The following is a 26,511-nucleotide window of genomic DNA, read 5'->3' as shown; positions in this document are numbered from 1 at the left end:
AAATAGGGCTATCTTCTGTATACCAACCCTACCTTGTCACAACACAATTGATTGGCTCAAATGCATTAAGAAGGAACGAAATTCCACAAATTAACTTTTAACAAGGCACACCTGTTAATTGAAATGCATTCCAGGTGCCTACCTCATGAAGCTGGTTGAGAGAATGCCAAGAGAGTGCAAAGCTGTCATCAAGGCAAAGTGACAACTTTGAAGCATCTCAAATATAAAATAAATTTAGATTTGTTTGACACTTTTTTCATTACTACATGATTCCATATGTGTTATTTCATAGTTTTGATGTCTTCACTATTATTCTACAATTTAGAAAATAGTAAAAATAAAAACCCTTGAATGAGTAGGTGTCCAAGCTTTTTACTGATACTGTATATATAGTATGTATATATATGTATGTATGTATGTGTATATTTATGTATATATTTATATATATATATATATAGCCTACATGTTAAGTTCCTTAGGGTTGCCCATTAGGCACTTGTATAGGCACTTTAAGATCAAAGTGCCAAATTAATTCAGAAAAGAATGCAGTTTCCAGAAGTGTATTCCCACTTTGGGGGATGTTTCATATATCAAACCATTGCGAGGTTTACCAGTGGAGCTTCGTAAGAGCTTATTGTAAAATGAGAGTTGGGAACAGCCCCCTATTAAGTAGCAGATTGTGGAAAGATTCTTCCCACTTGGAAGGAGACTTTCTTTCTGGGACACATGCTGTTGGATCTTCCAGTAGCCAGCTAGAGAGAAGAGTCCACCCAGAGCTCCTGAAAGTTCTCTATCAGTTTCTAGAAGGGGGAGTCTTCAAGGCGGGTGCACCTACATTTTTTGATTTTATTCTGTTAAGATTGACCAGGTGAGCAACATATTTTATTTTCTTCTATCCTGCTGTGGGTTAGAAATAATATAAGATTTCTACAAAATAAATGGTTTTCAATTAATCAAACATTGTGCTTAGCTGTATGTGCTATATTTATGAGCTTTCTCTAATGAAAGGACTGATTTATTCTTTTTCTGTGAATAACTGCCAGACAATTGGAAGATTTTTTTGTGCTTGGTTAGTTCTTCAGCCTGTATTTTTCCCATAAAGGAATATATATGTTGGATTATGACGGTACCCCTGTGTGGAATCAATAAGTATACTGTATTAGAGTATGAACATTGAATTAGAATAGCCTAGCCAAAGTAACTAATAAATGAGTTGATTATTAGTAATTTGCTAATAGGCACATTGTTTTGGCAAAAGTTATTTATACTACATTGTTTTTCAAAGTTATCTATGGGCCTGATGTATATTAAGTTGACAATCATGATAGGATATATAAGGGCCAATTCTGAGGGTCTTGGGAGCTAAATGGGATAACTGAATGAAATGTCCTTCCAGTTTCAGTAGGCCTATATGAGCTCCTGTGCCACTAGGCGGGGTGCACAACCTGTAGGACCAGTAGCCTATTTCTGATATTCCAGGCAGGTTTGCTTTTGACGAAATTCTCAACCGTTTTCAATGTCGAGCCTATACGACAGGTCGAATTATGATTAAATTATTTACTAAAAGTACGTGATTTTTTTTTTTTAACTAATGGTTATTAACGAATAGAGTTATGATAATTCTTGAGACCATCATTGTAAATAAGAATGTGTTATTAACTGACTTGCTTAGAGGAAAAATGAAAAAATGTAAAAGTCAACGCATGCATGAGGTGACAAAAATTAGGTCGTTACTTTCACTCCTTTGAACCAAATTTTGCCTCTTCAGTCACGTTAATTTAATATATTCCCTTTCAAAGGCTCGTGACTTTTTGCCCATTCTCTTCTCAAAGCTAAACCTAATGGGTTTGAACGCAACTCTCTCCTCAGATTCATGAATGTGCAGCTGCTGACCCATAACTTCTAAAAATGAAGATAAGGCTGTCATTGGCCGTGTCGGCTTTCGTTGCAGTGTTATTCGCCTCGGTTGAAGCGCAAGGTAAATGTGCCTCCCTCCTGCCCTTTTCACATACCCCCCCCCCCCCCCCCCCCAACTCTGGCTCGCTTTCTCTATCTCTCTCCAGTTGTTTGATATAAACCTACAGGATTTAGGGTATTTATTGTGTGAGAACCATCACATGGAAACAACCATAATGCATTGTACAGTATGATTAATAAAATGATACCCAGTTGTGAGTATTTTACTTGATTTGACTTGCCCTGCACCCAGGGGCACCATGCACCCCCAAAATCTGAGGGCACAAAGTACATGTTGTAGGGGGTGGTCGGGAGAATTTCGAATTTTTCAAATAGCTGAAACAGCTTTTTCCTGGAATCAAGAGACATAATCATTATGCCTAATTTTATGTAAAAAAAGAGAAAGGGATAAAGCTATATTTTCTGCATAAGTTATCTAAGCATACTGCCTTCACCTGTTCAATTGTCATTTTAATAAACTGTTATGCCTTTAGTACAACTGCCACATGGGTATATAGTATCATTACACAATAATTAAAGCAATTTTATTCAATTGTGTATCTATTTGTCATTAGAGTGTTGAAAATAACAATCTAAATATCTGTCAATCTTTGCATGCATAGCTCTGTCTATTAATTTCAGTGGTTACATTTCCCCAGCCCCAGCCTGCATCTTTGCTAAAATATGGGTAAAATAATAGAATATGAGTCTTATTCAGTACATTTAGTAATTGCTTGCTTTTTTAAAGTCTAGCAACCTTGCCAGCAGGCATGCAATTGCCAGCTAAGATAGTTAGGCAAGGTAGACAATCTTGCTAAAACTTGATTGATAGCCTGAAATGGCTTCTTGGTAGCTCGTTATGAGTTTGGGAGATTGGTAGCCCATTTATAGATGGGCTACCAACTTGGCTAAAGCCAACTTGATAAAATTGCTAGCTAGCTGGCTAGAATTACAGAGAAACAACAAAACATATTAGTTTTATTTATTAATCAAGAGGGAATCTTGATCAAATTAATTTACAAACATACCTCCTGCGAGTTCTGCCCATTACATACAACGGTATGTGGACACCCCTTCAAATTAATGGATTCGGCTATTTCAGCCCCACTCATTGCTGACAGATGTATAAAATCGAGCATACAGCCATGCTATCTCCATAGACACACAATGGCAGTAGAATGGCATTACGGAAGAGCTCAGTAACTTTCAACGTGGCACCGTCATAGGATGCCACCTTTCCAACAAGTCAGTTTGTCAAATTTCTGCCCTGCTAGAGCTGCCCCGGTCAACTGTAAGTGCTGTTATTGTGAAGTGGAAACATCTAGGAGCAAGAACGGCTCAGCCGCAAAGTGGTAGGCCACACAAGCTCACAGAACGGGACCGCTGAAGCGTGCGGCATGTCCTCGGTTGCAACACTCACTAAGAGTTCCAAACTGCCTCTGGAAGCAACGTCGGTACAAGAACTGTTCATCGGGAGCTTCATGAAATGGGTTTCCATGGCCGAGCAGCCACACACAAGCCTAAGATCACCATGTGCAATGCCAAGCGTTGGCTGGTATGGTATAAAGCTCGCCCCCATTGGACTCTGGAGAAGGGGAAACGTGGTCTCTGGAGTGATGAATCACGCTTCACCATCTGGCAGTCTGACGGACAAATCTGGGTTTAGCAGATGCCAGGAAAACACTACCTGCTCCAATGCATAGTGCCAACTGTAAAGTTTGGTGGAGGAGGAATAATTATCCGGGGCTGTTTTTTGTGGTTCGGGCTAGACCCCTTAGTTCCCTTAGCATTACAGCATACAATGACATTCCAGAATATGTCTGTGTTTCCAAGAAATAGACTGGCCTGCACAAAGCCTTGACCTCAACCCCGTCGAAGACCTTTGGAATGAATTGGAACAACAACTGAGAGGCAGGCCTAATCGCCCAACATCAATGCCCAACCTCACTAATGATCTTGTGGCTGAATGGAAGCAAGTCCACGCAGCAATGTTCCAACATCTAGTGTAAAGCCTTCCCAGAAGAGTGGAGTCTGTTCTAGCAGCAAAGGGGGGGACCAACTCCATATTAATGCACCTGATTTTGGAATGAGATGTTCGACGAGAAGGTGTCCACATACTTTTGGTCATGTAGTGTGTGTGCGTGCAGCGTGTCACTATAGTCTACAACAAAGATGGTGGATAGTATACTCATACTCAGAATCACAACAACTTGCAGACTTCTGGCCGAATGAAGCGTCTGCATTGCTTTCGTGACGTTGTCAGCTAACCCATCTATAGAGAATGATAGAGAAAACATCTCTATATAGTTCCCATTATGGTGTATGTGAACACATGGGCAGCGCCATTGAGGCAATCTTCATTTTGAAGTCGTCAATTTTTTTCTAAATGATTAGGTGATCCCTTCTAATGACCCAGCTGGACATGACTCCAACAGGGTCATCAGGAGGGATCAGACAATAAAGTTGGAAGTCCCACCCAGTTGACTACATTAAAATGGTGGAAGCCCTCAATGGCACTGCCCATGCTAAAACTGCCTTTTGGCCACTAGATGGTAAATCTTTATTAAGTTTAGTAATTAATTTATAGCAGGACAAATCTGAGACGGAACGTGCCCCTGGGCGTGACGCTTCTGTCTACACCTCTTTCCTTTCTCTGTGATGTAATATGATGCCCCATTCTAGGAGTCCCATTCTAGGAGTCCCATTCTAGAAGTTATTTCAGGATAATTACAATTTTATTAATTTATTTGACATTTAGTCCATATTGGTATATGTGTGTATATGTATATATATTGGTACTGTGTGTATATGTATATATATATTCTCAATTTGGTTTTTTAAATGTCATATCCCAAATTTTGGAAGTGTTTTCCAACTTTACCAATGAGAAAACAGTGACTCATGTTGTCAACTGTAACAGTTGGATCTGACTCTTACATTGATGTCAGTGTCTTCACAAGGGCAGGTAACAATGTGTTACCTTAGTCTCATTGACGTTATTGTTTGGTAGAAGAATCCAGGACCCAATAGTCAGTCCTTTAAAAATTGGATATGATTGGGGTTTTCTTTCAATTATGTTTTCTCAAACAAAAATTAAGTAAAACTACAATTATTTCATGGTTTAGCTATTCCCCTCTGTAACTATGTTGTTACATTGACGTTACGGTAGCTGTTCTAGATGAGATTTTTTCTCATATTTCAATATCCAAACAAAATTAGTGGTCTTGATCATTTGTAGAAATGTGACATCATAGTTTCAATATCCTTGATGTTCAAAAACTGGAGCATTCAATTGTTCTCTTTTTTGCCCTGAAAGCTTTTTGGGGGAGTCCAATGTTTACTCCCATATATCTTCACTAACGGAATGGAAAGATGTAATATGAGAATCGCTAATTAATCCTCAGACAGGGCAAAGACAAAGAGCCTTTTTAGGCTTTTTACGGACATTCTCAAAACGCTGAGTTGCAATCCATATAGAAAGTTAATATGCAGAAATGTTTAATGTCAGCACATGTTGCGGAATTACTTTGGCATCTGTTCTGCCTTTTTGGGAGAGTCAGAGCTCTTTCTTTGACTGGCTGGCCTGGCAGTAGAGCAGGCCAGGATGAATGGCTGACTGGCCGCAGACTGAGGTTACTGACAGTAGCCAAAGTCTGGCCATGGGTAAGGCAGAGGTGTCCTCTGGTCGGGCAGGGTGCTGTGATGTGCATCCACCCCTGGCATAGGGAACGAGACTGAAAAGATATCTGCTAATGTTTATTATGATTATTTTATATCTTCAATGTATTTGTTTCAATATCTTGTTTTAGAAAATTACATTAAAACGCAACATGAGAAGACTGAAAAGAAAATGTGTGAAGTAACAACTCTGTCATGAATGATTCCAACTACTTGCGACTTTTTGTACAACGATGAGCGAGGTGACACAGCTCTTTGCTCTTGTGAGTGAAGACAATCTCCCTACCCAACTTTCCTCCCCACTGCCCCTCCCAACCCCCAAGTGGGTTTATTGATTCTTGTTCGAGAGACTTTGTTGGAGAGGAGGGCAGCTTACCCGGGCCCCTAAATTGATGTGGCAGGTTGGTGATCCTCCTTTACCGTGTACCAATACCAGCTTGGCTCAGGTCCTAGATGTTGTCTGCCTGTACATTCAGTGTGTCCTGAGCTGTGGCTTTTCTCAGCAGGTATTTTACAGTGATATTCTTGCATCCCATCCCAATGCCCCTCAGCAGCTTGCATGCCGTCCACTCGCTAACATAGTCTGAAATGCCAGCCTTTGTATGTATGTCTTTATCACATCCTCATCATCATCCTGGACTATAGTTTATAGCCATGAGAGGTACATATACAGCCATAGGCTACAGGAAGAATAGAAACTCATACATCACCTCATAGATATTAAGACTTTCTTATATTCTACGCAGTTAAAGCTTGTTATGCTGTTTACCCTTAAGTACACATTTGTCTGTCCAAAACAAAAAATAGTACTTTTTAAACACTTTGTTTCCACTCTCCTTTAACTGCACTCACATAAAGGTGAAAGGTCACCCAACACTCTGATCTAAATAGGTTGCATGTGAAACCCCAGTGAGGAAGAATATCATTGTAAAATACATTTATTGTCTCTATGTGTGGTCCCTCGTGTACATGGAAATACTTTCACCCAATTTGTCAAGTTGTTCTGAACAACTTTCTCATGTACACATGCATGGTGCCGTGGCAACCTGCTCAATGTGGACACGCCTGTTGTCGGACTGCATCTGTCGCAGTTTTTGTTTGTTTATTTTGAATGTGTACACTATTTTTCCTCTGTATCTTAACTCTCTCTTCATTTTGACTGTGTACGCAGTGTGCCTTCACCTCACGCCATCTTGTGCACTCTGCCAATGAAAAGAACATACACAACAGTCTCCTGTGACACATTGTGTATTCTTTTTGCAAGGTTTGCAATGGATCTATGCCAATGACTTGTGCTAGTCTCTCTCTCTCTCTCTCTCTCTCTCTCTCTATATATATATATATAAATATAAATATACATAAACACTTCATTTTGTCAAAATATGTATATATACTCTGTATTTTTATTTATTTAAACAGGGAAATCCCATTGAGGCCCCTTTTACAAGGGTGCCCCACACACAATCATACAAATTCACAATATTTACAATTCCAACACAATAAAAGCATACAATATTTACAAGTAATTTAAGATAGGTAACTTACAAAACACCATCATGAAAAACAAACACATTTCTCAGTAAAAAAAGTAATCAACCAGCTGTCTGAACTGCTCTAGCAAAACATCCATCTTTAGAGTATATATATAACATTGGGTGTTAAATTCAGCAAATGCCACCCTCAACTTTACCTGGCAATCTTGACTCCATTGTATAATCAATAACGTTGGAAGGAAAATGTTGCTGTACTTATGTGTTGTTCAAGTCAACGTGTTGGTGCTGGTTGGTTGGGCATGCGTGGTAAGGACTGCACTCAGCATGTATTGGATGGTTCACTCAATGTTTGCACTCAGGGGAGTTTTGTGTGGAGTTGGTCTGTATTAATGTTGTGTACTCCAGACTTCCGGTGCTTGAGTTGTTGACTAGGGTTACCTGGTTGTGCAACTCAAACAAATGCCATTTTGTTTTCCAAAATGGCTACTCACACTTTTTAAATGTTGTTGTGTGTTTCTTTTTTTGTCACTTTTACCATGGATGTTGGTTCTTCTTGTCTCCCTCAACAATGAACGTCTCAACTTCAGTCATGAAGTGTTTATCGTTGGGCTAAATGTGAATGCTTGATATAAAATGTCTTGCTGAAATACTTGATCAACATTTTTAAACTCATACACACGTTTTGTGATTCATGTATGTAAGTTAACATCAGTTCCTCTTTCCTTTGCAGTGGAGCCCCCCTCAGACTTGAAATTTACAATTCTAAATGAGAACACAGTGCAAATGTCATGGAGAAAACCATCGCACAGGATACGGGGCTACAAAATACAAGTTGTATCGGATACAGGTTTGTATTTATTGATCTCATTAGTTCATTGATGTTTGCCTGACTAGTTATAGCTTTTCATGCCAACCCGAATGATCATTTGCACCAATTCTAATAGCAACCCATTCTCTATATCCCAGATGAACCAGCCAGAGAGTTTAACCTCCCAGCCACTGCTACAAAGACGTCTATTACAGACCTGACTCCTGATCTGGACTACTCCGTGTCCATCAACTCCTATGATGGCACAGAGGAGAGTATACCCATCTTTGGGCAGCTCACTAGTAAGTGTTCAAGATTCTGATGCTGTTACAAGGTTAAACATAACTTTGGGAAAGTCTGATGGCTTTCTCAAAAGGCTGATATGGACTGATATGAAAAGGGTTTAATCTCAGATCAGATTCTTCTGTCATAGGACCCATAGGATCCACAAAGGACCCATTACATGGTTTCAAACCTCCAGCTTGTCTGTTAGCTTCTAGCAACATTAGAATCAAATAAATATTTTTTTGAAAACTTGAATCACACTCTGTTTATCGCTGATTAACCAGGACAAATGTGTTTATATGTCTGTGATTGGTATCCCATTGAAGAGGCTTGCTGATTTGTTGAATGTCTTGGATTTATTCCCCATACATGGCACATGGCACACAGGATGTCATGATAACAGTCCAAATTATTTTGTGTTTCAGTTCAGTCCAGTAACACAAGTGAAACAGAAAGGAGGCCACAGACTTCAGATGCAATCAGTAAGTATATTTACATCAATGTCAACCAATCTGCGCTATGCCCATTGCCTGTCCACATAGCTTTATGATCTTACCAGTCCATTTTTTGTGTTTTTCCAATCTAATCATAATATTGTTCCCTGGAATAATTTCCTCAGACTCAAATACCCCATCTGTACTGCTGAGTTGTTCATATTTGAGCAGACAGGTGGTTCCGACAGTGGCTGAGAATTAGTTTGCGATTGAAAACAGTCTTTACATCAAAATCTAAGAATGAGAGGTTTCTGTTATGCGTATAATCCAAGGAGAGTGATGACGTCACTGTCGTGCCAGCTCTGTGCATTTCCTTCTTTTTAAATGTTGAAAGAAGTGGAAAGGATTACTGCTCTGACCAGAAGTCCTTTTACTGGAGTTCTGTGCCTCTCTCTGTGAGTTCAGTCTGTGGATTGACAGGGAGACATGCTCACTTTTTCCCTCACCATGTACGCTTTGGGTGGAAATTGAAAAGTTCCTGATGGTCCAAAAACCTTTGCTCCTAGAAGCTATTTCTGGTGGAACGCTCATAACACTCTTTCACATTTGACCTAATTGGCCAGATAAATCCATAGAACTTGATATTTGATGTTTTGTCAAGAAATCTTCAAAAGACGTAATAACAAGATGTGAGAAGCGTGGAAGGATATTCAGTCAAGTGGACCTACGAGAGCTAAGATTTGAGACATTCACAGAAGTCCGGCCAATCATCTTGGATGTTCCAGAGAAACTAAACTATCCATGATAAACCAAAAAAATCACGGGGGTTTGAAAACATAAAACCAAACAATGCCGCTGAAAGTTTTAGTGATTATTTGGTCTATAAAAACACATTTTTGTCATCATGTCTGTTGAAATACCATCTGTCAGAGACCGTCTGTCAGATATACAGTATTCATTAGAGTACCGAAAAGTTGTGCCAATCTGCCAGATTGGGTCCAGACAGTTGATTGTGTTCCTGCTCTACCCCATCCCCCTCTCCACCCCTCCAGAGTGTTCAGTCAATGCCATAGCAGACCTGGTCTTCCTGGTGGATGGCTCCTGGAGCGTTGGCAGGGAAAACTTCAAGCACATCCGCAGCTTCATCAGTGCTATGGCTGGGGCCTTTGACATCGGAGAGGATAAGACCAGGGTGGCTGTGGTCCAGTACAGCACAGACACCCGCACTGAGTTCCCCCTCAACCGCCACTCCAAACGAGGAGAGCTGCTCAGAGCCATCAACACCCTGCCCTACAAGGGAGGAAACACCATGACAGGTATACATGATAGGTGGGACTAGACAGCATGGATATACAGTACTGCCGATATTTTGTAAATTCTTGCTGGACTGAATCCTAACTTGAGATCTGTGTGTGTAACTAGAACATTGGTGCAAGTCTTCCGTTGATTGAGGTACATGTTTTGGTTACGCGCTTGTTCTCAAGGTAGGCTTTCGCCCACAGACAGTAAATGTTATAATAAGCAACAATGTTTTAAGAAACGCTATTTTCTTAAAGGTTAAATATGTTACACTCTGTGTCTAGGGGACGCCTTGGACTATCTGCTGAAAAACATATTTACGGAGGCGGCCGGCGCCAGGAAAGGCTTTCCAAAGATAGCCATGATCATCACAGATGGAAAATCCCAGGACCCAGTGGAGGAGTACGCTAAACGACTCAGGAACATTGGAGTGGAAGTATTTGCCTTAGGTACTGTGTGTTTTACTGCTGAATGCTACTGCTGAATGCTTACTCTCTCTTGAGAACATCTCTATAATGCTTTTAGTTTTTGAATGCCTGGAAGTTCTGGAGATACCGTATTGGCTGATTTCCACAGTACTCCATTTCTCAGGCTAACTTCTGAGATGTTTTTCACCATTTAGGCATCAAAGGAGCAGATGAGGATGAACTGAAGGAAATGGCCTCAACTCCCCACAGCACACATGTCTACAACGTACCTAACTTTGATATGATCAAGGCAGTGCAGCAGAAGCTCATCATTCAGGTGTGCTCCGGTGTGGAAGACCAGCTCAACTCTCTAGTGAGCGGAGATGATGGTAAGACATTATAGATGATGCATTACATCACATTTCCGTTGTTTGAATTAAATCGTCACTTATTTCAAGTACATTGTCTATAGGCGGTATGTGTAATGAATCGACAACAACTATGTAACTGTAAATGTATTGTTAAAGTGTTTTCCAACCTCAACCGTGTTTATTTTTTGTGTCTCTAGTGGTGGAACCGGCTTCTAACCTCCAGGTGCTTGAGATCTCCTCAAAGTCCATGAGGGTGACGTGGGATGCCTCTCTGGGGGAGATCACCGGCTACAAGCTGACCCTGATGCCCATGATGGCTGGGATGAAGCGCCAGGTTGTATACGTGGGGCCCACCCAGACCACTGTCAACATCCGGGACCTGTCCCCAGAGACCGAGTACGAGATCAGCCTGTTCGCCCTGAAGGGTCTGACCCCCAGCGACGCTGTCCTGGCCATGGAGAAGACTCAGCCCGTCAAGGTGTCATTGGGTGAGATAAAGCTCTGTAACAGCATATCAGCGATCCAGTCCCTCACTCACTCACTCACTCACTCACTCACTGAAACATTACATTGTTGCTATAAAAACAAACAAAAATCACGATGTAGACCATATACAGATGGTATCTAATGTCCTTCCCTCCCCAGAATGCTCTCTTGGAGTGGACGTACAGGCTGACGTGGTCCTGCTGGTTGATGGCTCCTACAGTATCGGATTACAAAACTTTGCCAAGGTCAGAGCTTTCCTGGAGGTCCTGGTCAACTCCTTCGACGTCGCGCTCGACAAGATCCGGCTCAGCTTAGTCCAGTACAGCAGAGACCCCCACACAGAGTTTGCCCTGAACACTTATAATGACATTGCTTCAGTAGTCAAGGCTGTCCGGACGTTCCCCTACCGAGGAGGCTCCACCAACACGGGCAAGGCCATGAACTACGTTCGAGAGAAGATCTTTATCCCCACCCGAGGGTCTCGCGACAGTGTCCCGCGTGTCATGGTCCTCATCACTGACGGGAAGTCCTCTGACTCCTTCAAGGACGCTGCCACCAACCTGAGGAATGTAGATGTGGAGATCTTTGCTGTGGGTGTGAAGGACGCTGTGAGGTCCGAGTTGGAAGCCATTGCTAACACCCCGGCGGCCACCCACGTGTACACTGTGGAGGACTTTGATGCTTTCCAGAGGATCTCCAAGGAGCTCACCCAGTCCATCTGCCTGAGGATCGAACAGGAGCTCCTCAACATCAAGAAGAGGAGTGAGTAGCCATTTAACATACCCTTATAACAAAAGGCCAGGGTTTTCTTGGTCTGGGCATGTGGTCAACTCCTAGACCTACTCATAACACATACCCCTGTTTGAAGTTGAGCATGCTTACCATGGACCGTACATGTGCCTGTAACTATAGCTACATAGCCATACATTCTGGTTAACTTTAGTGGCAGCCGCTAAATGACCTCAAACTCCAGACAATCTATTGTAATCAGTTATTTGCGATGTGGTACAGCAGGTCAAACTGAGCTGTGCTACTGAAATAGTGATGTCACGATGTAACTACATCTGCACAACACAAAAAGGCTGAGTAATTATCTTCATCTCTTATTTCCCAATGCCTTGGGTCTGTTTCAGGCAGGCACAAGCGAGACATATTCATTGTTTTAACTTTCCCTGACTGATCACACTGCCTCAAATACCACAGAACCATATGCCTGCATCTCAGGGGAGCCCGTTACACCATTTGTTATCGTTTACTGTTTTTAAACACTATAGTAACTGACTGGATACTTTTATTCTGACCTAATTGTCCTGCTAATTTCAAAGGCCACCTGTCTCTGAAAGTCAGCGGGACTGTGGATGGTTTTCAACACCATGGTAGCATGACATGAGTTTCTCCGCTGCACATATTGGTAATGATCCCCCTGTCACAAGAACACAGAACATTTAGGCATTGGCGATGTCCAGGGGTTTGTAATATAAATGTGTTGCAACCCTGTCAACTGAATGCATACTGCTAGCATACGAGGAGTGTTTCCTATGGCTAAGACACTCATGAAAAATAAATGTTCAGAGATGGAACTGTGAACAAAGTTGAATGAGTTCAAATAATTGGTTCCATTCCAGCTTTTCTGAAGGAATGAGATATACAGCTCGGCTTAATGTTATCAAAAGCCATTATGATGACATTGTCTATGAGGACAAAACACAAACCGGCCATTTAATTGTGTTTTATCCCGCTCGTCAGGTCTGATTGCACCCAGGGACCTGGTGTTCTCTGAGGTGACGTCTAGAAGCTTTCGTGCCACCTGGGCCACCGATGCCACCAACGTCATGTCTTACCTGGTGCGTTTCCGTAAGGCCGAGGACATCACTGAGGATTACATCTCCCTGGCTGTGCCAGCCGACACCACCAGCACAATCTTGCCACACCTCACTCCCCTCACCACCTACGAGGTCAACGTATTCGCCCAGTACGACAAAGGAGACAGTTTCCCTCTGTCGGGGGAGGAGACCACGCTGGAAGGTAAGGGGTTGAAGGCGTACAAGTTCAGGGGTTTCACAGCATAAGCAAGTGAAGAGATTTATGTTTTAGTGCTTTTGTTTTTTCACAAGAAACTTACATGGCTTCTTCAAGTTGCCTCCTTTAGATGCATAATCATTCAATAGGTTATCTAGAATATTTATTCTTAAAAGTTATATTGACAAGCTACTGCTAAACAAAGCCTAAACATTCTCCATTCCAGAGCAAGGGACTGTGCGGGGACTGAGTGTGTCTGAAGAGACCACGGATAGTTTCCGGGTGTCGTGGCTGGCGGCGCCAGGGCCCGTGGTGAGGTACCGGTTGTCCTATGTCCCCTTAACGGGGGGAGGAGAGAGGCTGGAGGCCCAGACCAACGGACCTGACACCACCATCGTGCTCCAGGAGCTGTTCCCTATCACCACCTACCGCGTGTCTGTGTCTGCAGAGTACACCTCCGGCCTGGGGGACGAGATGCAGGTGGACGGAACCACCAAGGAAGGTCAGCAAGTTAGCCAGCATGGCTGCTAACATTTAAATTCCTTACCTGTAACTAATGCAGTTTTTTACTATACAGTACATAAGTGAAGATGCAGTAATTGGTTGACCCCTGTCTTTTCCCCCTCAGTCCGTGGTTCTCCCCGTGATCTCCGCGTCTTCAACGAGACCGTGTCCAGCATGATGGTGTCATGGCGGGCCGCTCCCGGGAACGTCCTCCAGTACCGCGTGGCCTTCAAACCAGCCGACGGCACCGGGGAGAGGAAGGAGATAGCTGTGAAGGGAGACACCACCGTGGCCCTGCTGAAGAACCTCCAGCCTGCTACTGAATATGAGCTGTTTGTCAGTGCCCGCTACACCTCTGGGCTGGGAGACCCCCTCCTGGGTACAGGCACCACCCTGGAAGGTACAGGAACAACTTTCTTGTGTCTGTCTTTATTATGACTGTCTGCTCTTTGGCTGCTTTGAAGAATGGGGTTGTGTTTCTTTGACAGCTGATGTGAGCGAGAGTGTGAAAAATAGCTTGAGGCCATCTTCAAAGGGAGTGTCTATACTGGCCATCTCTGTGTACTGCATTGTGTCCTTCTCCACTTTAAAGACTGAAAGAAGTATAGTGCCATTAATTGTGTATGCCTCTGTTTCTTAACCTTCCATTTTTTGTAAAGGGAAAATTGTCTTTTTTTATGTTCTTTGTTTTCGGAGTGCGATGTGAAAGTCTTTAGAAAAGCATACTGCCCTATAAATCCTTCCTAGATATCTCAGGATCCCTCTTCTCTGACTCAGTGTATAAGGGAAACTGTGCAAAAGCTGGAATGTGGAGCTTAATGTCATTCCTGTGGCACAGACAGACTGTAGGTTAGTTCTGCTTTACCGCCCATGAAGCTGGAAGAGATGGAAATGAGTGGGGGTACTCTCGTAAACATAAAAAATCTCCTGGAACAGCCAACACATGCCATGCTAGGCTAGCTCATGCAGTTTTATAAACTCCGGGGACGTATGGTTTATTCAAGATTATTTTATTTGGCACATGGGGAGTTGTTTAACAATTCTTCGATATCACTAACGATTTGTAAACCATTTGGATTAGCAATGCTGCTGAGCAGAGACCTCTGCTATTCTGCTAACTAAGATCCTCAACCATAGGGTTTGATGCATGCGTAGGCCTACGTCTTCAAGAATCTAAATGAGCAACATTAGCCAACATTTACCAAACCCTTTGAAGACTATACCACTCTCTCTAACCCTAGGGGATAGTGTTAGGAAACTGACCATTATTCAGGACTGACATGTAGTCAATTAGTGTGAGGGACATCTGTTAGTGCTATATAGGCTTTTCAGTAGGCAGCCCTGCCTAGAGGAAAACCTTCAGGCCATGGCAGCAGGAGGTTATGGTCCGGGTCACGCTAGCTTGGTTCCCAGGGCGCCCAACAACCACAAAGACCCCTGTATCCTACAAGCCAGAACTTACACGCCCCCACAATCCATTCTGCTCACGGCAGCCCAACCACAGGTCTCTGGATAGCTTTATGACATTAGTGGAGTTCCATCCTGAGGGTGGTCTAGGAGAGAAAGCTCTGGGGAGGGGAGGCTCAACTAGGACTGGGGTCAGGCACTCAGGAGGCTGTTGTGCTTTAGTTTGGTTTGGGGATCAGTAGTATGTAATGTTTGGACTAGAGATATATAGTCCTTGTCACTGGACGAATTAAAGATCACTCGAATGGAAATTAATTGAGGGCAGAGAGGAAAAAAGATTTAGCAGTGATATAACTTCAACCCTAACTGGCTCTGATCAGAATCCAGCCTTCTCCCTTTAGTGTCCCCTCTCTCATTCAGAGGCCAAGTTGAATGCAGGTAGTGGATACCAAATTTGACCCATTTCAGGAAACTGGGTGTATGTCGCAGGTCACAACTTCACAGGAGAGCCGCTTGAACATAAACTTTATTTTTTTAAATAAAGATGCATTTTTTGGGGCAGAAATGCCTTCTTGAACATGTGAACTTTCATGTGCCTTAATAACAAACGTGTATGCCATTTGTAAATATAAATACAATTGTTAAATTGCGAGCCTAGTTGGTCTAGCCAAAGAAAAAATCAGCAACCTTTCTCAGCAACCTTTCAGCCATGATTGGCTGAGATAATGAGTGGGCTGGACATGCCGAGAGATGAGTTTGGATTGGTCTGCCATATAGGGCTCTTCTGTCTATTTGAGCTGGTCAGTATGTCTAGGTAATTGTCTCTAACGAGGCTTTTTTTATGTATCGCGTAGGAAAACTGCACAAGTCTAATGTCAAGTTAAAGTGTACTGTTAGCTAGCTAACGTTATGTGTATGCTCTCCACTTTCTGGAGGACTGAGTTTTGAAATCAGTGGAATTCAAGTATGATAGCTAAGGAGATGGAAAAAACACCAGTCTAGCTTGGGTGCTTGACTGCCGTTGTGAGGTCAGAACACTTGGAACAACCCTACTCCTCGGCCAGAGCGTCCAGTGTGCGCGTAATGTCTTTGAGCTCTTCTTTCATATGTGTCTGGAAGTAGCTAGCAAGTTAGCTTGGGTGCTTGACTGCTTTTTATTTTTTTTTGTTATTATTATTATGAACAAAACAAATACAAAACAGAAATATACAAACAAGAGTAACTAAACCTAACAGACAGGGGTATTACATATCGAGATACATTTTCAATTTGTTAAAATTTTTTATGGTACGTATTGCTTTTTAATTGTTTTTTGCACTTTTTAATTGTTTTACACTTACTGATTATTTCAAAATAATATTTCAATTTTATCTTAAACAATGTGAAGAGGGGTTTGTTCTCCACCCACTTAATTTTATGGATAAAGAATCTGCCATGAAAAATAAACAAATTAACAATGAAAGTTAAATCAGGGTCCATTTAATTTGGATCAAAATAAAACATAATATCAGAGTCTTTCAAATTAACATTAATATTAGTTCATTCTTCTAACTCACATCTTCTTGCATAAGAACAGTCCCAAAATAAATAGTCAAGAGTCTCTGGGTCACAACCAGAAAATACACATTTGTTGTCAATAGCTATTTTGAATCTGTGTATAATAAAGGTTTTTACTTAGGTGCTTGACTGCTGTTGTTAGTACAGAACGCTCTGATCAACCCTTAAAGAGATGGGTGGGGCAAAAGCTTAAGATGGAGTGAACGATGCTGAATGGGTGTAGACAAAGAAGGTCTCTCCAGTAGTAGTACCAAAATATTCAAAGGCCATTTTCTCACAAGTGAGTTTATCAACCTTCAAAGCAAAACTACTTTCCCATTGTTCCTCAACTGTAGTGTATGATTTACCATTTTGTAGCTCTGAGTCTCTACTTTTATCCAATGTAAAAAACACAATTTCAAATTTTGTTTCATAAGACCAATTTGAGCCGGTCGGTCACAAATGGTCTCTCCTCTCAAAAGCAGTTTGAGCCCTCGACACATCAAAGCTTATATCATTCATCATGACCAAACTGTGGAGTCCTTGTCTCTCAATGTCACCTCCTACCTAAATGACAACATGTCTAGCAGATAAAATGGCTTCTACACAAGGGAATATCAGAAGCCTTCTCCTGCACTGGAGGACAATGGAGAGGTGTCCCGTGTGGTCCCGTGTGGCTCAGTTGGTTGAGCATGGCGCTTGCAACGCCAGGGTTGTGGGTTCATTCCCCATGGGGGGACCAGGATGAATATGTATGAACTTTCCAATTTGTAAGTCGCTCTGGATAAGAGCGTCTGCTAAATGACTTAAATGTAAATGTGTCCTGCTATGAAGTATCATGTAGCTAGTTTCAGTTCACATGCTGAATGGTGCACATTCATTCTTTCTCCATGGGACTATCCTGCTTGAGGCTACCTTCTCCCCCTTCTTTGACAACAAAACTGACCTCATGTGTCCACCTCTGGACCTCCAGCCTGGGAATGGTCAGAAGGTCAGAAGTCAGATGCTGAGATTCCATGACATGGTCAGTTATGCTGAGTCATTAGCCTTAGCCTCCCACCAGAATAGAACCAATGTCTGGGCTCCTCTCTGTGCTCCGTGACAAAGCATTTGGTCTGGTTACAGCAGCACAGCTTGACGTCAGAAAAACAGGCCAACACTGATCTCATTGTTTAGGGGGCCACAGACTTCCAGTCATCCACTGTGTGAGTTATCCTATGTAGGCGGACCTGGAGAACCCGGAGACACAGTCAGGCTGTATGGTAGAGAATGCTAACGGGCTGATGGAGACAATAGCGCCCCCTGTGGCAAGCTTAAGGTATGTTGAGCCTACCATATCCTGATTCCTGACCAATAAAGATTGGCTTGATTAATGGAGTCAACTCTGGCCCCGAATCATGTAAAGTGGAGCTGAGTAATTGCTGAGATTCATATTCCAAATGTGAGCCTTTAGAAAACAATATGGTGAGAATATGTATTAAAGCAGGGAGTCTTTCTCAACATGTGTTAGGTTTTACCTAGGAGATGCGTTACGTCAAAGCTGTGAGCGGTCGAGTACTGGCTGGTTCCTCCAGCAGATAACTGACTGTTCACTTCCTCCCAGGCCAGTGAGGGGCCCGAAGAGCATGGGGAGAGAAAGAGCAGATAGAACCCACTCCACACTAAGCGAAGCCCAGTTTGAAGAACAAAGAATACAGTTGAAGTCGGAAGTTTACATACACTTAGGTTAGAGTCATTAAAACTAGTGTTTCAACCACTCCACACATTTCTTGTTAACAAACTATAGTATTGGCAAGTTGATAAGGACATCTACTTTGTGCATGACACAAGTAATTTTTCAAGAAATTGTTTACCGACGGATTATTTCACTTAGAATTCACTGTATCACAATTCCAGTGGGTCAGAAGTTTACATACACTAAGTTGACTGTGCCCTTAAACAGCTTGGAAAATTCCAGAAAATGATGTCATGGCTTAAGAAGCTTCTGATAGGCTAATTTACATAATTTGAGCCAATTGGAGGTGTACCTGTGGATGTATTTCAAGACCTACCTTCAAACTCAGTGCCACTTTGCTTCACATCATGGGAAAATCAAAAGAAATCAGCCAAGACCTCAGAAAAAAATTGTAGACCTCCACAATTCTGGTTCATCCTTGGGAGCAATTTCCAAACGCCTGAAGGTACAACGTTCATCTGTACAAACAATAGTACGCAAGTATAAACACCATGGGACCACGCAGCCATCATATCGCTCAGGAATGAGATGCGTTCTGTCTCCTAGAGATGAACGTACTTTGGTGCGAAAAGTGCAAATCAATCCCAGAACAACAGCAAAGGACCTTGTGAAGATGCTGGAGGAAACAGGTACAAAAGTATCTATATCCACAGTAAAACGAGTCCTATATCGACATAACCTGAAAGTCCGCTCAGCAAGGAAGAAGCCACTGCTCCAAAATCACCATAAAAAAGCCAGACTACGGTTTGCAACTGCACATGGGGACAAAGATCGTACTATTTGGAGAAATGTCCTCTGGTCTGATGAAACAAAAATGGAACTGTTTGGTCATAATGACCATCGTTATGTTTGGAGGAAATAATGGGGAGGCTTGCAAGCCGAAGAACACCATCCCAACCGTGAAGCACGGGGGTGGCAGCATCATGTTGTGGGGGTGCTTTGCTGCAGGAGGGACTGGTGCACTTCACAAAATAGATGGCATCATGAGGAAAGACAATTATGTGGATATATTGAAGCAACATCTCAAGACATCAGTCAGGAAGTTAGAGCTTGGTCGCAAATGGATCTTCCAAATGGACAATGACCCCAAGCATACTTCCAAAGTTGTGGCGAAATGGCTTAAGGACAACAAAGTCAAGCTATTGGAGTGGCCATCACAAAGCCCTGACCTCAATCCTATAGAAAATTTGTGGGCAGAACTGAAAAAGCGTGTGCGAGCAAGGAGGCCTACAAACCTGATTTAGTTACACCAGCTCTGTCAGGAGGAATGTGCAAATATTCACCCAACTTATTGTGGGAAGCTTGTGGAAGACTACCCGAAAAGTTTGACCCAAGTTAAACAATTTAAAGGCAATGCTACCAAATACAAATTGAGTGTATGTAAACTTCTGACCCACGGGGAATGTGATGAAAGACATAAAAGCTGAAATAAATCATTCTCTCTACTATTATTCTGACATTTCACATCCTAACTGACCTAGACAGGGGATTTTTACTCAGATTAAATGTCAGGAATTGTGAAAAATGGAGTTTAACCTTTTATGGCTGCAGTCCCGTTAACGGACTAAGCCATGAGGTCGAAGGATATGCTCTTGGGGCAGAATCCGATCCAAGGAGATATTACGATATCTCGACACATTCCATCAGCCAACCTGATTGACCATTCTTTTCGTGATTTCGAGCCAGCTGTCTCTGTTAAATGTATTTGGCTAAGGTGTATGTAAACTTCTGACTTCAACTGTAAACTTTTGCTTATGTTTTGGGTCGGAGGGCGAAAATATGTTTTCGATAAAATTATTGAAAACATGCCCTTTTAGTGTAAGAGCTGTTTGAAAAGACTGCCTGAAATTTCAGCCTGTTGAGGTGGGATGTTTTGGCCTGCCTGGTGACATCCCCAGGTGCTAAATTAGTTCATAGTCCAAGAAGAAAGAGAGTTCAAAACCTCTCTACCAATAACAGCAAGTTTAACATTTTCCTGTCCCCACTCAGACAACTCCCAGACAGTCCTAGCTAAATTATTGCTTGAGAAATTGCTTGAGAAATTGCACTATATACAGTGAGCTCCAAAACTATTGGGAGAGTGACAATTATGTTGTTTTGGCTCTGTACTCCAGAACGTTGGATGTGAAGTGTGACAATGAGGTTAAAGTGCAGAATGTCAGCTTTAATTTTAGGGTATTTTCATCCATATCGGGTGAACCGTTTAGAAAATACAGCCCCCTTTGTACATAGTCCCCCCATTTTATGGGACCAAGATTATTGGGACAAATTCACATACAGTGCATTCGGAAAGTATTCAAACCCCTTTGACATTTTCAACAGTTTGTTACATTACAACCTTATTCTAAAATGGATTAAAATAAACCATTGTCCTCATCAATCTATACACAATACCCCATAATGACAAAGCGAAAACAGGTTTTTAGAAACTTTTCCAAATTTATTTAAAAAAAATTATTTAAAAAATTACGTACAGTATTTACACAAGTATTCAGACACTTTGCTATGAGACTCGAAATTGAGCTCAGGTGCGTCCTGTTTCCATTGATCATCCTTGAGATGTTTCTAAAATTGATTGGAATCCACCTCTGGTAAATTCTATTGATTGGACAAGATTTGGGAAAGGCACACACCTGTCTATATAAGGTCCCACAGTTGACAGTGCATGTACGAGCAACTAAGCCATGAGGTCGAAGGAATTGTCCGTACTGATCTGGAGAAGGCTACCAAAACATTTCAGCAGCATTGAAGGTCCCCAAGAACACAGTGGCCTCCATCATTCTTATATGGAAGAAGTTTGGAATCACCAAGACTATTCCTAGAGGTGGCTGGCCAAGCTGAGCAATCGTGGGAGAAGGGCCTTGGTCAGGGATGTGACCAAGAACTCACTCAGGTTCACCTTCCAACAGGACAACGACCCTAAGCACACAACCATGACAATGCAGGAGTGGCTTCGGGACAAGTCTCTGAATGTCCTTGAGTGGCCCAGCCAGAGCCCGGACTTGAACCCGATCGAACATCTCTGGAGAGACCTGAAAATAGCTGTGCAGCAACGCTCCCCATCCAACCTGATGGAGCTTGAGAGGATCTGCGGAGAAGAATGGGAGAAACTCCCCAAATACAGGTGTGCCAAGCTTGTAGTGTCATACCCAAGAAGACTCAAGGCTGTAATCGCTGCCAAAGGTGCTTCAACAAAGTGCTGAGTAAAGGGTCTGAATACTTATATAAATGTGATATTTAAATGTGAAATTAGCAAAAATATCTAATAACCTGTTTTTGCTTTGTCATTATGGGGTATTGTGTTTAGACTATATAATCAATTTTAGAATAAGGCTGTAATGAAACAAAATGTGGAAAAATTCAGGGTGTCTGAATACTTTCTGAATGCACTGTATGTGTGTTAAGTGAAAGTTTAATATTTGGTCCCATATTCCCAGCACACAATGATTACATCAAGCTTTTGACTCTATAAACGTGTTGGATGCATTTGCTGTTTGTTTTGGTTGTGTTTCAGAGTATTTTTTGTCTCTGTTATTTTTTTCACTCATCATTATTCACGATTCCTTCAGGACTATCCATAATCATGGTAGCATCCATATTAATGTAGAAGTGTTTAGAAACATATTCTGTTTTTATTTACAATAAACGTCACTCCAAAATGACACAATACATTATTTACCATTAATTTCTGTCTGGGCACAAAATAATCTGAAACACAACCAAAACAAACAGCAAATGCATCCAACAAGTTTGTAGAGTCACAAGCTTGATGTAGTCCTTGTGTGCTTGGAATATGGGACCAAATACTAAACGTTTACACCTAAGTGAATTTGTCCCAATACTTTTGGTCACCCAATATGGATGAAAATTCTCTCAAATTAAAGCTGACAGTCTTCCCTTTAACCTCATCATCATTGTATCATTTCACATCCAAAGTGCTGGAGAACAGAGCCAAAACAACAAAAATGTGTCACTGTCCCAATACTTTTGGAGCTCACTATAGGTTATACAAGCTTCAAAGCATGAAAGGACATAGCTAGCTGGTGTGCAAGTAGCTGGAGAAGCATTTCATGGGCCACAGAGTGTGGCGTGAAACCAGGTGAATTCCTAGCCATTTGAGTTGATTTCCTTTCATGACGATCCCTTTGGAAACTGGGCTCTTGGCGGAGCGGTGATTTGCCAGGCTCAGTGTCGCAGTGGAGCCAGTAGCGGCTGTTTTCCTCCAGACTGAAGGTCCTTCGAGGCGAAAGGGCAGAGCAGGGCATCCCTCACACGCAGGTGAACCCTGTGTCTTTACCATGGTCTGGCCTAGACAAATTCTAGTTGGACCAGGCTCCAGGGCAGTTACATGAAGGAACTGTAAATGGGAGTGCCAGGCCTAAAATGGCACTTTGGAGGAATAGTGGGTTTGATGGATCCTCTTTAGACCAGCCATCTGGAAAGAGCTGTTCTCAAATCAGACTGAACTAAACTGCTGATCTCTACATTTCAGTGAATATCTCCATTTCCAGTGGCGTTTCTTCTTTACCTGTGTGCTCAAGAAATAGAACAGTCTGTAGGCTGTTTGTCGGGCAATAAATCATGTACTGTATGAATGCAGTCAATGCATGCTATTATGTTACATTGACAAGACCGCTATTTGTGTCCACATGTGAGCGGAGAGGGTGAGCTTTTTATGAATGCTCAGCCTCATAGCAGGTAGCACACATGGTGTACTTTTCCTAGCACCTGACTCATCCTCTTGACACATTCCAATTCAAGCCCAAACTCACAAGCCTTTTGGCAGTCAATTTGAAGGTTAGGTACATCAACAAACGTGCCTTGGTTACAGGAAGCCCCTGGCTTGTCTACTCCTATACTTCAGTTAGGGAAGTATACAGATTAGGCTCTGTGTCTCAATGATATAGTGAAGACCCATTGTGTTTGTCAGATCTGTTTCCGTATTGGGCTATTGGAGATTTGGGAGATTACGATGATAACTGTTTAGCCAATTTGCTGATGACTATGTGCTCTAAGTCATCCTTGGTTGATGGCTCCTTCCTCAGTGCTTCCTTAAAACTTCTTGCCACTATAGGGGGTGCTGTTTCGCATTAGCATAATTTGCTCTACAGATTAAACTGCCTAGTACTCAATTCTTGCTCGTACAATATGCATATTATTGTTATTATTGGATAGAAAACACTCTCTAGTTTCTATAGCCGTTTGAATTATGTCTCTGAGTGGAACAGAACTCATTCTACAGCACTTTTCCTGATATGGAGTGAGATTTCAGAAATCTTGGCCACTGGTCCCAGGTCAGTTTTAAAGTCCCTGTGAATCCTATGAGGATACAAACACTGCCCACGCCTTCCTCTAGATGTCAGTAAGAGGTGACAATTTGAATGGAGTCGATTGCGCAATCAGGGCCTGTATAAAAGAGCACAAGGCGGAAGTGGCTTTCTTTTCCTGCTGCGCCTGACGCACGAAGGACGTCGGACTGGCTCTCTTTCCAAGCTTTGGTTTAGCCACTTATATATCGCCGGTCATGTTTTTACTCGTTATAGGTGTTAAAAACATCATAAGGTAGTTAATTTAAACCGTTTTATAGCAATTTATATCCGTTTAGTGCGATTTTGAGGCATTTCTTTGTGATGCACTTTGAAGCGCCGGGCACGTTTCCAGTACCGGTCGAACGTTAGTGGGCATTTCGACGGACAAGAGGACATCTTTCGACCAAAAGAAGATTAGACCCAAGAAAGGATACATTGCCCAAGATTCTGATGGAAGATCACCTCATAGTAAGAAATATTTAAGATGATAAATCGTTGTTCTGTCGAAAAATTTTAAACGCATATTCCGCCATTTTTTTTGGTATAGCTTCGCTTGGCGAACCCTGTATTGCACAGTAAGGATAATTTTAGAAATGTAATTCAGCGATTGCATTAAGAACTAATTTGTCTTTCGATTGCTGTCCACCCTATATTTTTTAGTAAAGTTTACGATTAGTTATTCATTACGCCAGATCACTGTCCAAAATGGCGCCCGACATTTTCAGGCTAGTTTTGCTAGTATTGTCATTGTATAACCACGGTTTTTTGTGGCTAAATATGCACATTTTCGAACAAACTCTATATGTATGTTGTAATATGATGTTACAGGAGTGTCATCGGAAGAATTCTGAGAAGGTTAGTGAAAAAATTAATATATTTTGGCGATGATTACGTTATCGCTCTCTTTGGCTTGAATCAATGCTCGGGTAACGTTTGCACATGTGGTATGCTAATATAACGATTTATTGTGTTTTCGCTGTAAAACACTTAGAACATCTGAAATATTGTCTGAATTCACAAGATCTGTGTCTTTCCATTGCTGTGAGCTGTGTATTTTTAAGAAATGTTTTATGATTAGTAATTAGGTAATACACGTTGCTCTCTGTATTTATTCTAGTCGAGTTGTGATGGTGGGTGCAATTGTAAACTATGATTTCTACCTGAAATATGCACATTTTTCTAACAAAACCTATCCTATACAATAAATATGTTATCAGACTGTCATCTGATGAGGTTTTTTCTTGGTTAGTGGCTATCAATATCTTTATTTGGCCGAATTGGTGATAGCACCTGATGGAGTAAGAAACTGATGGAGTTAGAAAAGTGGTGTCTTTTGCTAACGTGGTTAGCTAATAGATTTACATATTTTGTCTTCCCTGTAAAACATTTTAAAAATCTGAAATGGTGGCTTTATTCACAAGATCTGTATCTTTCATTTGGTGTCTTGGACTTGTGATTTAATGATATTTAGATGCTACTATTTAATTGTGACGCTATGCTAGCGATGCTAATCAGTGTGGGGGGGGTGGGGGGTGATCCCGGATACGGGGTTGAGGTTCGTGAAAGGTTAATGCTTTTCTTTGGTTCGCTACACAGAGGCTAGGCCCAATTATGTAGTTACAAATCTAAGTTCCGCTTGCAATTGTTGGTTTCAAATGCAAGTTTAGCTAATTCCAACTGATTCAACTTTGATGATGAACTCAAAATGGCGCCAGCTAGCTGTCTACGTCTGTGTTCCATGTGTTTCATGTGTGTGCTTTAGTGCTTGGTCAGACAGGGCCCTGTGACTGTGCTGTTCTCAAAGTACTGAGGGAAAGTGGGCCATTGTCTGCAGAAGTGATTATTGTGTGATCCGGTCCCTCTTGTGGGAAAGTCAGTGGCCTCGCTCCTCAGCGCTTGACAGCAGCTCGCTGCACACTGGATAGAGGGGACTTGGCATCTACAGGGGCCACAGCACATTATCCTGGACAGGTCCTCCAAAATCTATAATTCTCCGTTCATTCCTTGTTGAATTCATTACTCCTCATATCTGGAGCAGCTCTTTCTCTCTCTGTGCAACCCAAACTGCCTCGTTGGTGAATAGCGGTTGTATAGTGAACCCTGGATTATTCATTTAGATTTATGACGTTTGATAACACAGAGAATCATGCTAGCTTCACAGCCAAACCAGTCACTGAGGTGTCTCTTTACTGGCACACATTAACTACCTGATATCTGATTTGATATCTCTAGCTGTTCCCTCATTAGCAGTGTTAGGTCCAGGCTGTGTGCAGGTTACAGCAACAGCTCTGTCTTCTCCTGTCCTGTTCTGAGGTTGTGTGGGAGAGAGATGTGAGGTGGTCTTTCTCCCTGTGGTGAGTGAAACTTGTCTGCGCAGCCAGGCTGTGTTGAGAGAGCCCATCTCAGTAGGGGCGCCCAAAACAGCCAAAGATCTGTTGGCAGACAGCTGACACAGCTAACGCCACCACAAATCCTTCTCCCGTAACTCAGCGTCTGCTACTTCCCACCCACCCCAATAGTCTCTCAGGAAAGAGAGAGATGTAGAGAGACAGAGAGCGAGAGAGAGCAACATCTGCGATTGTAGCAAACACACTTTAATGGATCAAATTACTTCTGTTTCGATGGAAAATGAAAGTGCTGCTAGACGCTCTAAGCTGAGCTGAGGGCTGTAATCGTGTGATTGGTTTTGCAGAGCTTTTTCCAAACCCTCAGATTATGAATAAGGTAAATCACTGGTTTTAAAAACACCCCGAGGGGTTAAACAGAAACAGATCAGTGATTGTT

The 26,511-nt window shown here is 42.1% G+C and overlaps 1 protein-coding gene across 1 annotated transcript in view; it reads left to right on the top strand.

Moving 5' to 3' along the window:
* The first annotated feature begins 1,908 nt into the window (after positions 1-1,908).
* Positions 1,909-26,511, top strand: part of LOC120023418 (collagen alpha-1(XII) chain-like) — a 69,851-nt gene continuing 45,248 nt past the window's right edge. Inside the window, exons 1-12 of the mRNA XM_038967437.1 lie at positions 1,909-1,978; positions 7,858-7,974; positions 8,094-8,237; positions 8,646-8,702; positions 9,707-9,970; positions 10,238-10,402; positions 10,576-10,749; positions 10,929-11,219; positions 11,377-11,979; positions 12,964-13,242; positions 13,463-13,738; positions 13,865-14,140. Coding sequence (XP_038823365.1) covers positions 1,909-1,978; positions 7,858-7,974; positions 8,094-8,237; positions 8,646-8,702; positions 9,707-9,970; positions 10,238-10,402; positions 10,576-10,749; positions 10,929-11,219; positions 11,377-11,979; positions 12,964-13,242; positions 13,463-13,738; positions 13,865-14,140 — 2,716 coding nt within the window. The remainder of the gene's footprint in view (positions 1,979-7,857; positions 7,975-8,093; positions 8,238-8,645; positions 8,703-9,706; positions 9,971-10,237; positions 10,403-10,575; positions 10,750-10,928; positions 11,220-11,376; positions 11,980-12,963; positions 13,243-13,462; positions 13,739-13,864; positions 14,141-26,511) is intronic.

This window comes from Salvelinus namaycush, chromosome 28, assembly GCF_016432855.1.
Source record: "Salvelinus namaycush isolate Seneca chromosome 28, SaNama_1.0, whole genome shotgun sequence".
Classification (NCBI taxonomy): domain Eukaryota; kingdom Metazoa; phylum Chordata; class Actinopteri; order Salmoniformes; family Salmonidae; genus Salvelinus; species Salvelinus namaycush.
Note: the sequence above shows the minus strand (reverse complement) of the source record. Positions and strands in the feature narration are given on the sequence as shown.